At 40.0% G+C, this 12,045-nt stretch overlaps 2 protein-coding genes across 5 annotated transcripts; one reads left to right on the forward strand and one right to left on the reverse strand.

Annotated features, from left to right (window-relative positions):
- The first annotated feature begins 5,827 nt into the window (after nt 1-5,827).
- LOC118332846 (G-protein coupled receptor 4-like) lies at nt 5,828-7,524 on the forward strand. Its single transcript, XM_035668276.1, has 2 exons — nt 5,828-6,208; nt 6,994-7,524. The coding sequence occupies exons 1-2, from the start codon at nt 5,828-5,830 to the stop codon at nt 7,522-7,524; spliced, it is 912 nt and encodes a 303-aa protein (XP_035524169.1).
- A 713-nt stretch (nt 7,525-8,237) lies between these two features.
- Nucleotides 8,238-11,690, reverse strand: LOC118332997. 4 transcript variants are annotated; one of them, XM_035668471.1, is made up of 3 exons: nt 11,532-11,690; nt 9,921-10,185; nt 8,238-9,672 (listed from the first exon to the last, which is right to left on the reverse strand). In XM_035668471.1, the coding sequence occupies exons 1-3, from the start codon at nt 11,660-11,662 to the stop codon at nt 9,004-9,006; spliced, it is 1,065 nt and encodes a 354-aa protein (XP_035524364.1). In that variant the 5' UTR covers nt 11,663-11,690; the 3' UTR covers nt 8,238-9,003. The 4 variants fall into 4 exon arrangements, with proteins under 4 accessions (XP_035524364.1, XP_035524365.1, XP_035524367.1 ...); XM_035668472.1 differs by having other exon boundaries at nt 11,370-11,600; XM_035668474.1 differs by having other exon boundaries at nt 11,536-11,599.
- Between the last annotated feature and the right edge of the window lie 355 nt (nt 11,691-12,045).

Consider the following 12,045-nt stretch of genomic DNA (forward strand, 5'->3'; position numbering starts at 1 on the left):
TTAAACATTGTAATAATTTTTTTGTCATAGTATTTATTGTTTTAGAAAGTATTTTCTAATGTTTCGTGTCTTGTTGGGTGAAAACATACTTACTACAGAGCATATTCAGAGGCACTATGACAATATACAAATATAGTAAGACATACAGTGATGACCACTACAATGTTTGTCACCAGAGGTAATTATGTAATTTCTCCAAAATATCTAATTGTATATAAATTAGGGATGAGCGAGTACACCAATATCTGTATCTCGTCAACCAATTAAACTACCTGTATTCATATCTATCCTCATATTGGGCGGGGCTTAATCCAGAGGAGTGTTGGGTTAACCGGGTGTTAATTTAGGCCGGTAATTGTTATGGATTGTACAGAAGAGCCTCAGAATTGAGCTTCAGAGCATTGTTTATTATCACAAGTGTAAGAGCTATTTACAGAACAATTCTCTTTGTTACTATATTAACAGTATTAATAGTAGTATACGGATATTAACGCTTTATACTCTACTCGCTAAACCCTAATATTAATCAACAACAGGTACAGCCCAGGTCTTCCATTACATTTGGTTCTCCAATTCATGAGCTGCTCTAAACTGTAGCCACAGTTTTTGCCTTAGCAGTTGAGCCACAGTGACATCCTATCTTGGACAGCTGTTTGGTCCGGACCAGATAACTCAGAGGCTGAACGAAACTGCCCATGGAGAGAGCAAAGTAGCTCACACCAGTGAAGACTGAAAAGGGCTTGAAATACCAGGGACCATACTCCTTAAGCAGGTACTCGCCAAGTGGGGGGAGGTAGTGGAAGTTGACCTGCATCAATGCGTTCAGCACTATCTTGAATGCTCGCTTTTTCACTGGATGGAGCTCCTTTTTGTTGGGCCCTGTTTGGCGGAGGGACTTGAGAATCAGGATGTTGCAGGTAGATATGATTGCCATGGAACTGCTCAGGAGCACGAATATCACAGTCCACTTGAACCTTGAGGCGACCTTTACCAGACCACAACAGCCAGTAGTTATGAAGCCCACCACCGAGCACAGCGACAGGCGCAGTTTAGGATCCTTAAGGCGAAGGTAGACCAGTGGATGACAGACGGCCATGTAGCTGTCGAAACCCAACATGCAGAGCAATATCGGCCCTCCTCCTTGATTCAGACCCCAGGCCACGAAGTTAGAAGCCTCCATCGTTTGATTGCACACGAAATGGATGTACTCGACGAGGAACATGAAGCAGAACAGCATGTTGAATAGTGCCTGGTTGAGTGTGAAGATCTCTGAGGTGGAGCAGATACCGGGTTTGTGCAGCAGGAGGCGTATGACCAAAGCGTTGGTTGGTATCCCCAGTGGTGGCACTGAGACAACAGTGGGCAGAAAGTACCAGACAAGATCACTGACCCCCGGTACTGTGTGGTTCAGACTGATGGTTATGTTATCCTTTAAGTTTTCCATCACCATGGCTTAGTTGAGGACGAGGTGCTGTCTCTGTTGAATGTTTAAGTTGAATATCTATCAAGAGAGAGGATACTGTGACTGGTGATCTGGTGAACATGTTAGCAAAGAGTTGACATGGAGCAACTTTAGCATAGAATAGCATTCATTTGGAGTTAATCATGGGAGCTGTAGAACCACATCACGCATTTTGACATTTAAGGTCCAGTGTGTAACATTTAGGAGGATCTACTGGCAGAAATTGAGTGTAATATTAGATATGTTTTCATTAGTGTATAATCTTGGAAAATAAGAATCTTTGTGTTCATTATCTTGGTAAAGATTGTGTAAAGGGATATTGGTGTTTAATCCTATGCAGGTCAGTTTTGTCAGGTTTGTAACACCAACACATGTTGCTCCCTTCACATCCAAAAAAACAACATCCTGCTATATTATGTTTGATGCCTCCACAAACATTACATCTTTACTTTGTATAAATTTCCATTTATCTTATGCCAGGTGTTTTTTGCACAGTCGGTCTAGCTTGTAAACTTGATGCAAATTCACTCTAATGGCACGTATTCAAATCATTGTTGTTATTGATTAGTAAACATGTGGTTGCGCCATAGAGGGTCTTTTCAGTGTCTTTCAGCATTCGTCATCATTCAGTTGTCGTTTCTGACATATCTTTCATTCAGTTTACATAATCTCTTGTGCGCTGCCCAATAAAAGCACAGTTAAGGTTGTCTTTTGCTGGTTGTCTCTGCTTGAGCAGATAAGGACTTTTTATTACCATCATCAACTGTGAAGCTGCTGTGAATTCAACCCATGGATATTTAAATCCCACTTCTCTGACATTTAAGATGCTGCTTTCAATATTAATTCTAAAAATATAATTTTCAGTAAACCATAGATAGACCTAGTGATGACAGCTTCTCCACACAGAGCAAAACTGAGCCAAACAGTAATCATTTTTACTTGTTTTTATGTTTTCACATGAATCACCAATCACATTATACATTATAATCACAATCCCTGTAACTTGTATTTGTGCATAATACATACACATACATACATACATGATGCAAAATAGGGGGGGAAAACAAAACATACATTATTTTTATTAACCAAGCAAAGTAGCTGTCATGTATTTGATTTATGTTAATGAAGTCAGTGACTAATGAAGTGTTATGGGCAGCAGTAGCCCAGTGTGTAGGGACTTGGCTTTGGGAAACCGGAGGGTTGCCGGTTCAAGTCCCACAGACGCACAAAATACAGAGTGTGGGACCTGGTAGCTGAGAAGGTGCCCAGTTTCACCTCCTGGTGTGCACTGCAAAAGGTTGCCCTTGAGCAAGGCAACCTAACCCCTAACCTACTCATGGGGTGCTGTTAATGTGGGCAGCCCCCAAGCACTCCATAATCTTCTCCCTGTTGCATGGTCCACAAGTGCATGAAGTGTATTTCAGCATTTGTGTGTGTATTTAAAAAAAAAAGTGAAAAATCTTCTGTTATTATTGTATAGTTTTAAATGGTAAACTATCCTAACAGGCAGGCTTTGGGAGTAACGGATTACATGTAGCAGACTTTTATAATCAGGATACAAAAAAGGTAAGTGTAATCCTTTACAGTTACAGAAAAAGATGTGATCACATTATAAACGTAATAAATGGGGATAATGAGTAGGATTACAATTTTAAAATAAAGAACGGAGGACATTTTTGATGCAAAAAAATAAATCTTGGTTTCCATTTTCATTATACATTGTTCTGTTGTCTTAATACTCGTCATCTTATTGATATTTATTTTCTCTTAAAGTTATCTGAAATTAAAGTAATCAAGTTACATTACTTTAATGTTGTAATACTTACGTTAGGTTAGGTAACCGACTACATTTTTTAACAGATAATTAGTAATTGTATTAGATTACATACATTCAAGTAACCCTCCCAATCCTACCAACAGGAGACACAGCCATTCATTAAATGAAAAGGTTTGGTCCAAATATGAGATATCTTCTGCTTGAGTAAAGTGACGTATTTCTATTTTTTTCTCGTTACTTAATTGTGTAGATACTCAATCATAAACTTTAGCTCAAGCCCAAAATGGGAAACTGTGGGATTTCCTTTTAGCAAAATATTCATATGGTAATTTTGCAAAGCTAAGTGAATGAAAAAATGGTTCCTTCATAGAAACATCAAGCACTTTACCTTTTAGAATTGACAGTGCTCTTCACCAGGAACGTCAGGATTCAGGCATGAGATCAGTGCTGTGGTTGAAGACAGACTACCTCCTGACAGAAACCAGGCTCTTCATGGAGATTTATTTCCTACATTTGAATACCCACAGTCAAAACTGACAGACGATATTTTCAAAACTACCACCATGTTCAATCTATTTGTGGATTGATGTATGTAAATGCAGTGTTGTGTATTTTATAAGGCACTGCAAATGCACATCAGACCAAAGAACAGCATCATCTGCATACAGTGAGGCATGAGGGAAGGAGGCACATGGAGAGGCATCCTTTGTGTCTCTTTATGGGCTTTGCACTTATGCTCAGTCTTCAAATACTGCCCATTAATGTAATAATGTGATCTTTTGATAGACAATTTAACCTTGATTTGATTTGACAAGAAAATAAACCAAGTAGGTAGTAGCAACAAGGCGGTAATCTCAGGCCCCTGTGTGTATTTACTTATTATTGTGACTTTCCTTTACATGTATTTACCTCTTACATTGTATTTATAGCATGAATGAATGAATGTTGAATGTTTTAAAGTTAGTGTATCGTTATTATCTCCATCTGTAGTGTTTAGAGTTGTGAATCTGGTTTACTTGATCCCAACTAGCTGTCTATGCCCTTTAACTTAATCCTGTCAGAAAACAATATATTAGAATTCACATCCATGCCAACAACAAAAATGTGAATCAACCTTAAAAATACAACACTAAAACCCAATCTTTACTGTTTAACAAGCAAAGATTACAGATTTACTTATATTTACCCTTTTCCTTCTCTTCTAATATTCTTACTTAACATCTTATGGTGTTTGTCGTATATTACAAAAATAGTTTTAGGATTTTGTATTGCACTTAGATAAAGCTGAATGTGAGAGAATTTTTTATTTTTTTTTAAATGATAAAAATCTAATACTATCCCTGTTAGTAGTATTAGTTGAGCTCCAACCATTCTGGATCCTATGCTTCCCATACTGCAAGTTCATAGCATTCTTCACTAGAATGCCCACTTCCTTCAAACTCCACACACTCCCAGTGGTGGTTGCATAATGAAACATTTATAAAACACACAGTATTATTTATGTAAGCAGCTGTTTGTCGTGACTTTGCAAGCCTAAATTCCCAACAGGGTTTTTCTCAACACAGTTAACACAGTCTGGGCACATTAGTAACACCTTGCATTATATTTCTCATTTATGCTTACCTTGCATCACCTGTTTACTGAACAGTGTACAGTTGCATCAGTGAGAACAAATGTTCTGCTGCAGTGCTGCTGTAGATAAAAAAAATTACCCACAGGAACCAACCTGGGATAAGATTACGCTTTTATAACATAAACCATAAATGAGAAAACATTAAAACCATGCACAGGCCAACAATAAAACCATAAGATTCATGTTTTTATAGTGCAACTGGGAATATGCTTAATGTTTATTAACTCAAACACCTTCTTGCCACACAAAGGGGCAATTTAAACGGTGGTACAGTACAGATAACAACACTACATTTATCAATCTGAAGCCAGAGTCCCCTTCAGACATGAATTACAGACAGACAGAGAAAGAGAATATAACAAGAACGCCATTCAAATTTGCCCCTGCTGTATGTTATGACTCTACTTCTATATGGACAGAATGCCAGTACATCGAAGTGAACCTAAACACGCCCCTTTCTAGGTACCCAAACTGTCCAATCAATGAAAATGTCTCAGCCACAACCATTGCATTACTGTCCAATCACAGCTTGGGTTTGACACCACACTGGGGTGAGGTAGCCACTGTCCCTGAGACTGGCCCAATCCAACAGTGGCATTAATCTCTATGGGGTGTGCTTATAAGCCTCTGGCCCCAGTGATCTGGGGGCTAAATGCAAAAAGACTAAGACTGCAGGAAACTGGGAACTCTGTTAAGGTAAGATGGGTTGATGTGATGTCTAATACTACTATATAGGCCTCTGTGTTCTGTATGGAGCATTTACGCAGGACTCTAGAATAAATAATAGGTTGTTGCATTTTGATGTAAAGTTAAGACTGTAACACGTGACTAGCACTCTTTAGAGATACAAATGTACGAAACTGAAATTTCGATACGCAAAACTAACCCTTTATTCAGCTTTCTTTCTCATAGCATCCCATCCTCCTACCAGCATCAGCACTTCATCCCCACAATGTTCAACACCACTGTGAATCCCACCACCAACCTCTACATGAACTCTACCATCCCTGGTGGCCCCCGTGAACCTCCACCATGGTACCAATACCCAGTATGTGCCGTGGCCCCGTACGGCTTCATTTTCTACTTTGGGGTCAAGGTGTTCAACCTGGCAGTGGGGACGCCCTGTAACATCCTGGTCATCTGGCAGATTGCAACCAGGAAAAGTGACTCGTCCACCTCTGACATTTTCATCTTTAACCTGGCCATCTTAGATGCCTACTTCTGCCTAATGACGCCCATAGAGATGGTTAACCGGCTGCTGCTAGATGACAGTCGCATTTGGTACTCTCAGAGGTTCGCCTATGGGATCAAGGATGTAGCACCACTCTTTCTGGTGAGTTTTTTGTAAATAATACCATACACCAGAGCAGTGATACATCTCTGTAGGACCTCTGTGAACATGAAATGACAGTAAAAACAGGCCTCTTTTAACCTGTTCCCAGTGATAATACAGGGTCCTGTGAAGCTTGATTCATGTGGCTATGCTCTAAATGCTTTAAGATAATTTTGCAATTATGCAGAAAGGTCAGACATACAGCTACACTTGGGTAGAAGCAAAAGAGAATGCATGTTTTCTGCTGTATCTTATGATGTTAAACTGCTCATAAACCTGTTAAGTCATATACACAATACATATGTTTTAGTTCATACATAGTAATTAATAATATACTTTTAAAATTTTAAACGTAATGGGTTTGTATATTATACACATGAATCTCATAAAGGTATTCTGACTGATTGCTTCAAAGCAGAGTTACACATTTATACATTTTAATATAAATTATTTAACACAATTTTTGTGGTCAGATTAACTAAGCTCCCTTTGAAGTTTTAGGTGTTTCTTAGAACTTCTGTGTGTTATTCAGTGGAAAAGGTAACTTCAACTTCAAGCTTTATTACAATTTTCTACCTATTACGTTGTCTGGAGAATTTACTGGAGGGTTTCTGGATGGATGTTCTGCAAATATTCTTCAGCTTTTGATCAGTTAACATTCTAGTCTGGTAATTTTGAGAAAAACGCTCTCCAGACACAAACTCAAACACATTTTCATAGTACTAAAGCCAGTGAAATATAAGTATACTGCAACATGATATTCTTTTAATAATCTGCTGTTACAGGTGTGTATCTGTCTAGACCGCTACGTAGCCGTGGTCCACCCAGTACTGTTCACTGGTATCCGAGACAATAAGATCCGCATTGGAATTTCAGTGGTGGTCTGGGGCCTCATCCTGGCTTACGGCCTCACCAAGTGCACCCTGGGAGTCATGAGCGTCAATGAGGTCTTCAGCGGTGTCATCCTCTTCGCCTTTGCAGTCATGGTCTTCTGCAACCTTTCCGTCATCTGGGTCCTTAGACGTTCTGTGGCGGGAAAGGAGGAGATGCACCCAGTGAAGAGGAAGGCCTTCAAGATGGTCCTGATCATCCTGGCCATCATTGTGGTCAACTACCTGCCGCCAGTGGCTCTCATGCCCTTCGTGTCGTACTACTCGTTCGTGGCGTTCCGCTGCCAGATCAGCATCAGCGTGTTCTCCATCATGGATCTGAGCTGCAGCGTCGAGCCTCTCCTCTACATCACCAAGATGGAGCGCGTGGACGGCAGGTGCTGTGGGCGGAGTTTCTCTAAGAAGCCGCAAGATGTCAAGGTGTGATCAAGTGTGAAGAAGCATAAAGTTTAGGTATTACCTACAACCTTTCTATGTTTCACAGTTCGCCGGGCAATCCAAGACGAAGAAGACGTTTTTTTTCCCCTTAATATACGCTATTGCTGTCTGAACACCTGCAACCAGCGGAGGCATTATAGGAAATAGAGGAAACCACTGACACCAATAGAAATAGAGTAACGTAAGATGGCTGGTCCAAAATAAATAATTTGAACTGAGGTAGATTATTCCTGTAAGAGTTGAGTTCGCTCTCTACATCTTCTGTGACAACCGGTATTAGAAACCCTTCTCGTTAACACATACACCTCTTTGTGTTCGTTTTAATGACAGCCTGGGGCAGAAACTAGTTTACAGAGCACTGGCTGAGCACTTAGCCAGTCGTTAATTAAGCCTCCTAATCAGAGCACTGTGGGACCAATTAGCATGTGTAAGTGGTTAACAAACTAAATATGTAACACACTGTAATCAATAAAGCAACACAAACAGGCAGTGTCATGACTGTATTCCATCATTTAAGCAACAAATCACCTAATAAGAGTTCTTTGAGAGTTGAAAACTGCTGAATATAATTTAAACTCTCAAAATTAATAAACTATTAAAAATGATACTGTAACTTGCGTGTGGTTGACTTTCTTTGGATATGAAGCATTTTCAGTTTTACAGAACAATGACTTATTGGTGCAAAAAAATAATAATTTCCATTTATGATGACCAGTGAGATGAACAGGTCTTTATTTTCATCAAAACTTAATAAATTGAATGTGCCTTTCAGTGTTTGTTTGTCATTTTACAGTACATGGGTTAAAGAACGTGAAGTGCAGAATTAAATAATTAACAGATACTTTTATGAATTAATAAAAAAAACAACTTCAACACAACAAAACATCAGCTGTACCACACTTTAAATGTTTTACATTTTGTTTCAATCAGTTCATTACACTTGCGACTTCTCAACTTGTTATTCCTACATTATTGACAGAGGCACATGTCACAATGTTAACCAACTTTAGAGCTAAACTAATTTGGAAGTTATGCAGCCTCGCCATCATTAAATCTTTTTAAAGTTGGTTTACTTAATCAAATCTGAAATTTGTCTATTTTGGATATCTATTCAATTCAATTCAATTCAATCAATGAATTGATTGTTCATTTAATGTAATCTAATGTCTTTAATACTTTGAAGCCAGCTTATATACTTGCTGGTGCAAAGCAGCAGCTCTGTCCCGTCGTGATTAGCCAAAGATAAGACTAGGGTACATTAATGAGGCTGACAGTAAAAATGATGGCAATGACAAAGTGAAACAGGTTATTAGTCTTTGTGGAATTCATTTGCAGCAGGAAATTAAGGTGCTTCTGTTATTCTGTTATTTTATACACTCCTTGTTAATGAATAAGGCAGAAAGGAATTCCTTTCACAGCTAGAAGTAACTTTTAGGAGTTTAAGGACTCAAACTACAGATAACAGCACTAAGTCTGAGTAATTTTGATGTGTAGCTCCGTCAGACTTTCCAGGCTGGCCTCAGGTCCGTCCTCTGAGGTCACATATCCAGGATACGTGGGGTAAAACTGGGGAGGTGGTGGTTTCGCTGTGTCTCCTGTCCCTGATGATGAAGGTAGGAACAGTGGTATCAACTTGGCGTGAGCGTAGTCAATCTCAAAACCCTCAAAAATGAGCCCCACCCCCCAGGCACCCAACCCCTCCTCAAGAAGCCTCGACACCTCCCAGGTTGCCAGCACCAGTCCCTCATAGTCCCCTTTTTCTAGTTGGAATATATCAGAGGTCAAAGGTCGCCGTGGGACCAGCACAGTAAATCCAGGGGAGTTGGGGAAAGGAGTGAGAAAGGCCACGTGATCCCCGTCATCCCACACCCTCCACTGCTGCTCCTCCCCGCGAACGATGCGCGAAAACAGGCCAGGGTGAGCCGGATCGTCCCCAAGGAAAGTCAGATTGGGTGGGGCGTCAGGCAACGGGAGCTTGGCCCGAATCTTGGCCTGGATTTCAGTCAGGCTGGATTCACTCCATCTGGGAGCGGTCTTGGAGGTGCAGTACCCCGGGTCGTGGGCGTTGTGCTCCTCTTCTCCTGCCAGGTGAGGGCGCCACTCTGCATCCAGACCGTGTAGAGGAAGGACACAGATCTGTGAAATGAAAATAAATGGACATTTATTAACTCAAACTCTGATTGACACAGGAGTTATTCAATCTACAGTTAATCAAAGCGTTTAGATTTGCTGTTTCAAACATCTTTGGATGGCTGACTAGTTTAGTTGTGGTAAAAAAAAAAGGTTTCAATAAACTTATTTTGGTACTCTAAAACTCTAGTAGTGAATCACTTCCCATGCACTACAGCCAACCAGTCTATCCACGGTTCAAAGCGGCCCTTTACCTGCGCAGGTCGGTCTCGGTGGGGTCTGCTGATCAGCGCACACCTCCGAACTGCCAGCCTGTCACACAGCAGCTCTGCAACGGCTCTCGCCCCCAACAGCCAGGGTAAAAACTCACGCTTCTCCAGATGGAAGACGCTGCCTCCCAGGCTGCCAGGGGTGCTGCGCTCCAGGATGACAGAGCCTGGGGTCCAGGGCCGGGGGTGAAGGTAGGCCACCAGCCCCTCTGACTCCCAGATGACGTGACGGGGAAGAGTGGAGGACATTCTGTGGAGCCAGGAGGGAAGATACAGAGAAAGAATTACAAATCAGATGCTAACATTGTGTTATGTTGTTGTTACTGTATATATGAAAAGTCTGAATCAGTTGGAAAATATACAGATTCACATAAAAAATGTAATTATCTCATACAATATTTGATATAGACCGAATAACGATGCTTAAAATAACCAAATATAACAATAACTACAACAGCTACACATTCATCAGTAATAGTAATCTATTACTAATATCCACTTTAATAACATCCACATGGGCCAGTTTTTCTGCATAACATGTAGTTTCACTTTTGATACTTTATGTACATTTTTCTACCAATATTGCTGTACTTTTACTTAAGAAAACATATTAATACAAGTAATATAATATGCATTACAACAGTATGTTCTTATTGTGGCATTTACTTAAGTACAGGTTCTCAATACGTCTGTCATCAGTGATCTATGGTGGACACGGCTATTTTTTCGATAAAGTTTTGTGTTTATGAAGATGACAGATAATTAGATAATTTAAAAAACATGTTTAGGAGCATTATAAATGTTTGTTTTTCAAGTTAGTTCTTGTTTCAAGTGTTTTTTGTTGTAATAAAAAAATGCTTCATCAACATTACATCAGCTCTAAAACTTTACATCATTACCACGTGACAGTGGTTACGACGGCTTCCGTAGTATTTAACAAAAATGGACAGATTTAAGTTTTCTGTCAAATTTATCGTGGTTAGATACAATACTGTGTATTTAAGTTGGACAGTTACACGCCAGAGGTCGTAGTTAAAGTAAATCTGTCAAAACACAAACCAAAAGTAGAAGTGATGGAGTCATTTCGCCCCCACACTAATATCGACTTAAATAAAAGTTTAAATTGTACTGAAATACTAGCTGCTAAACAAATTACATAACTGCCGAATCCCGTTGTGTCTGTAGGCGACATGGAAGCGAATCAGTGATGGAGTAAAGTTTTTACTAATCTATGAAAAAAATACGACCCAACCATAAAACACCTGTTTTTCAAATGGAGTTTGGTTTAGCATCGCCTGTCCCACTCCCGTCGGGCGCAGAGGGCATTTGTAACGTTAACAATTCAAATAATTTAAGCTGACCTACCTTCTAATAATGAACCTTGTGCACAGCATAAAGTAACGTAGAAGTAACGGGAGTGGGGCTCAAACCGACCTGTCTTCTACTGCTCTCGGCTCGTAGTAAAAGCTGGCGTAATAAGCACACACAGCTATGAAAACAGAGACAGCGGTTCCTCTTCGCCACATCCGTCAGTGCGAGGAGAAAAGAAAGTAAGACATTATAAAGGGACACGTTGCTAACAGAAAACAACCATACCCACTGATTGTATTGGCCAGACTAATGCCTCTCCCACTTCCAGTCACTTGACAACAACTTCTTCTTCCTAGATTTATCTTTTTCTTCTTGTGGATTGATGTCGGGTTGCAACCATGACCTACAAGGTGCATACCGCCACCTACTGTACCGCAGTGTGTAGCATGAGTTGTGGTTATGTGAGACTACTTTACATTATAATAAAATAAAATAAAAAATCCTATAGCATAATATCCTTCAATTCCACATCAGCGTTCTGCCCCCCCTCCTGTTGTTCTCAATACACCCTCAAAGATATCTTTTGATTTAGCCTCTTCCCTGTATTTTCTTCCTAGATTTATCATTTGAGTTAAAGGTGCATTACTACCATCTGCTGGACTGGGGTGAAGAGCATTAGCCTTAGCAGGATAAACACTACATTTTCTATGCTAAAACAGTTTGAAGGAGTTGATTAAAAAATGGGGGTCAGCCCTATGTTCCCACAGCTCTGTTTGGTTAGGGTTAGGGGGAGAAAGGG

The sequence above is a fragment of the Morone saxatilis genome, unplaced genomic scaffold (genome assembly GCF_004916995.1).
Source record: "Morone saxatilis isolate NCDOM2014 unplaced genomic scaffold, NCSU_SB_2.0 Contig21, whole genome shotgun sequence".
NCBI lineage: Eukaryota > Metazoa > Chordata > Actinopteri > Moronidae > Morone > Morone saxatilis.

What these genes read in the sequence shown, in the direction of transcription:
- LOC118332846 (XM_035668276.1), top strand. Translation starts at nt 5,828, where the DNA reads ATGTTCAACACCACTGTGAATCCCACCACCAACCTCTACATGAACTCT. An exon ending in ATGTAGCACCACTCTTTCTG is followed by an intron (nt 6,209 to 6,993) that starts GTGAGTTTTTTG and finishes CTGCTGTTACAG; the next exon opens with GTGTGTATCTGTCTAGACCG.
- LOC118332997 (XM_035668471.1), bottom strand. Translation starts at nt 11,662, where the DNA reads ATGCACCTTGTAGGTCATGGTTGCAACCCGACATCAATCCACAAGAAG. An exon ending in CTGGCCAATACAATCAGTGG is followed by an intron (nt 10,186 to 11,531) that starts GTATGGTTGTTT and finishes CTGGCTCCACAG; the next exon opens with AATGTCCTCCACTCTTCCCC. An exon ending in ACCGAGACCGACCTGCGCAG is followed by an intron (nt 9,673 to 9,920) that starts GTAAAGGGCCGC and finishes TTCATTTCACAG; the next exon opens with ATCTGTGTCCTTCCTCTACA.